At 32.4% G+C, this 3038-nt stretch overlaps 1 protein-coding gene across 1 annotated transcript; it reads left to right on the top strand.

The window, feature by feature from the left end:
- Nucleotides 1–401: 401 nt before the first annotated feature.
- LOC131665352 (splicing factor U2af 38 kDa subunit-like) lies at nt 402–2677 on the top strand. The gene is made up of 4 exons (XM_058937201.1): nt 402–637; nt 744–898; nt 988–1276; nt 2274–2677. The coding sequence occupies exons 1-4, from the start codon at nt 588–590 to the stop codon at nt 2488–2490; spliced, it is 711 nt and encodes a 236-aa protein (XP_058793184.1). The 5' UTR covers nt 402–587; the 3' UTR covers nt 2491–2677.
- Nucleotides 2678–3038: the final 361 nt, after the last annotated feature.

Below are 3038 nucleotides of genomic sequence, written 5' to 3'. Positions count from 1 at the left end.
TACTATATATAATATGAATGATTCAGGCTTCCTTTTTCGATGGTTTCTTTGACTTTGCTCATTCATTCAATAGAGATTGGCAATTTCATTTAGAAAATTTTGGCTTAGCGCCAGTGACGTTTCATTGTGTATTCGTTACTGAGTTTCATGATATACTCTGGCGAAACGTCAACATAAATTATGATGAGATTCTTATCAAGTTTTAAGCCTGAACGAATATTTTTTGGTGAAAGAGACAACAGGCATCGAAATATCGAGTTCCGTAGACTGCATTCCTATTTAAAAGTTCCCGGTTCTGCAAATTGCGTGCGCGCGCATTGTGCAGTGGCTTGATGGCTGTGGATCACTGAGGTGAGGTAGTCTACTCAAAGCAGAAATACGCATGCGCTGCGCAACCAGCTACTACGCACTAAGGCCACTAAGCCAAGACAGGCAACGCTCGCCATCGTGACACTGTAAACAACGGCAACTCCAATTATCGTACTCGTTAAATATTTGCTCGATTGTACACTAAAATTACTTTGAGTACAGTTACTTTTCGAGTAATATCGAAGTACTCACGTACGATAAACTAGTTTTATACCACCATGGCTGGAGCTGAATATTTGGCTCAGATTTACGGTACAGAGAAAGACAAGTAAGTATTTTACACTCAAGCTAATCTACATATCTTATTACGTTTTAACAACGTTTATTTTTCTAGTTATTATTTCAATGTTTAATGGTGCGTATTAATTTTACAGGGTCAACTGCTCGTTCTACTTTAAAATTGGGGCATGCCGACACGGAGATCGTTGTTCTCGAAATCATAATAAACCAAGTTTCAGCCAGACTTGCGTACTGCAAAATCTTTATGTTAATCCGCAAAATTCAGCAAAAAGTGCAGATGGCTCTCACTGTGAGTATTTCTAAATGTACAATTTGTATAACCGTCAAACGAATGCAAGCATCATTTTTTTCTAACCTAAAATTGTTTATATATCTCAGTGGTCGCCAATGTTTCTGACGAAGAAATGCAAGCCCACTACGATAATTTTTTCGAGGATGTGTTCGTAGAGTGTGAAGATAAATATGGTGAAATTGAGGAGATGAATGTTTGTGACAATTTGGGAGATCACCTTGTTGGAAACGTGTATATCAAATTTAGGCGAGAGGAAGATGCTGAGAAGGCTATGAACGAAATGAATAACAGATGGTTTGGAGGTAGGCCTGTTCATGCTGAACTGTCGCCTGTAACTGACTTTAGAGAAGCGTGCTGTCGTCAATATGAACAAGGGTAAGTTATTTTTAATGTTTATGAATGCTATAGTATAATGACTCGAAGTAATGTGCTAGGATCAACGAAGATAAACTCTATTCGTTGATAAAACCAGAAGAATTTTATTTAATGTAAATACATATTTTACATAGAGCATATACAATGCTATAGAGAATTACTTTTGTTTTAAAAATGTATAACGATTCTATCAGAAAATGTATCTGCTTGTTTGGCAATTTGATCTGTTGCAGAGACAATTTTTGTACTCAAAAATTTGAACAAGTTTCATGATTTTATTACATATTGAAAAAAGATAACTTGCGTAACAAGACTTTTTCATTGATTTTTAACCGGAAATACAATTTCTTGTCACTTATAAATCATCACTTGTAAAACATAGTTAACTATTAAAAAATAACAAACTCGATTATGTATTCAACCGATAAAAATTGCTCATTGGAGTTTGATGTCTATTTCAAAGTTAATATTTATTTTAAATTCTCATTGAAATATTGTTAATGATATTGAATTACTTCTTGACTATTGCTGCAAACGGTGAGTAAAAGTGATTTTGGGCTGGAGTGTTAAGAATTGTACTTACCTTATTTCATTATTACGAAGAATTGTTTCTTGTTTTATTTGCACTGTAGATAAGAATTTCAAATCAATCATGCGAATCCCTCCAAGTTTTGTACAATGATTGAATTCCAAATAAATTCAATGACATTTAATGTTTTTTCCAAAAATCTGATATGCAAAATTAATTTTTTGAAATCTTTATTTGCAAAAAACCTAAATTAACTATTTCTTTTTTGCAATGATAAAATATAAATCAACGTGAAAAATGATCGTAAATTTTTTTTCTAATAAACTTAAATTACACACAAAGTTTATTACATCATATAAATTAAAAAAAATTGTATTAGATAGACATACGATTTTTGTCGCATAGCCTTGATAAAAAATATTTAGCATATTCAGTAGTGTTGTTTATGAATGAAAATATTGTTTACAGAGAATGCACGCGCAGTGGATTTTGCAACTTTATGCACTTGAAGCCCATTTCCCGTGATCTTCGTCGTTATTTGTACAGCCGTAATAAAGGAGGTAGTAGAAGATCTAGATCTCGTTCAAGGTCTCCAAAACGTTCTCGTAGAGGCAAATCACGTGACCGTCGGTCTAGATCCAAGGATCGTCGTAAGGGACGAGATAGCCGCTCTGGACGCTATTAAAGCTCAAAATATAAACGCCAATGAATCCGATTTTGTTAGAATAACGAAGACAGTTAAATACCATTTCAGAATAATTATTTGATTTTAACAATTTATTTTGATTAAATGCCCATTGATAATGTTACAAAGGATCTTTGTATTAAAACCACATTATGATAAGAAATAAAAATATATTAACATGAAAGAACTTTTCAATTTTACAAACCTTACATTATTTTTGTTTAAGTTTGGTTAAAACGACACACGTATCTTGTTCCCGTACCTTCTTTCATTTATGTTTTTATTTTAAACCATTATCAAAATAATTACTTAATATTAGTTCGTATTTTTGATCGTAGAGATCACATAAAACTTATGTTTAAATTTAGATTTTCGATATTATATTAGGATAGTATTATACAATAAATTATACTCGGTGAATAACTAATAATTTTGGTACCCTATAATTTTTCCCGACTTTCGTATGACTTCATCGGCTTTATATATCACAGGTACATGGTTACAATAAAACACGGAAAACCTCAATGAAATACAGAAATGTTTTTCCT

This window comes from Phymastichus coffea, unplaced genomic scaffold, assembly GCF_024137745.1.
Source record: "Phymastichus coffea isolate CEN01 unplaced genomic scaffold, Cenicafe_Pcof_1.1 PCOF00050, whole genome shotgun sequence".
Classification (NCBI taxonomy): Eukaryota; Metazoa; Arthropoda; class Insecta; order Hymenoptera; family Eulophidae; genus Phymastichus; species Phymastichus coffea.
The sequence above is the reverse complement of the archived record's forward strand: the minus strand, read 5'-3'. Positions and strand labels throughout refer to the sequence as shown.

Bases quoted from the DNA above. Each gene is read 5' to 3' on its own strand.
- LOC131665352 (XM_058937201.1), top strand. From the start codon at position 588: ATGGCTGGAGCTGAATATTTGGCTCAGATTTACGGTACAGAGAAAGAC. The intron at 899-987 runs GTGAGTATTTCT...TATATATCTCAG, and splicing joins AAGTGCAGATGGCTCTCACT to TGGTCGCCAATGTTTCTGAC. The intron at 1,277-2,273 runs GTAAGTTATTTT...TATTGTTTACAG, and splicing joins TGTCGTCAATATGAACAAGG to AGAATGCACGCGCAGTGGAT.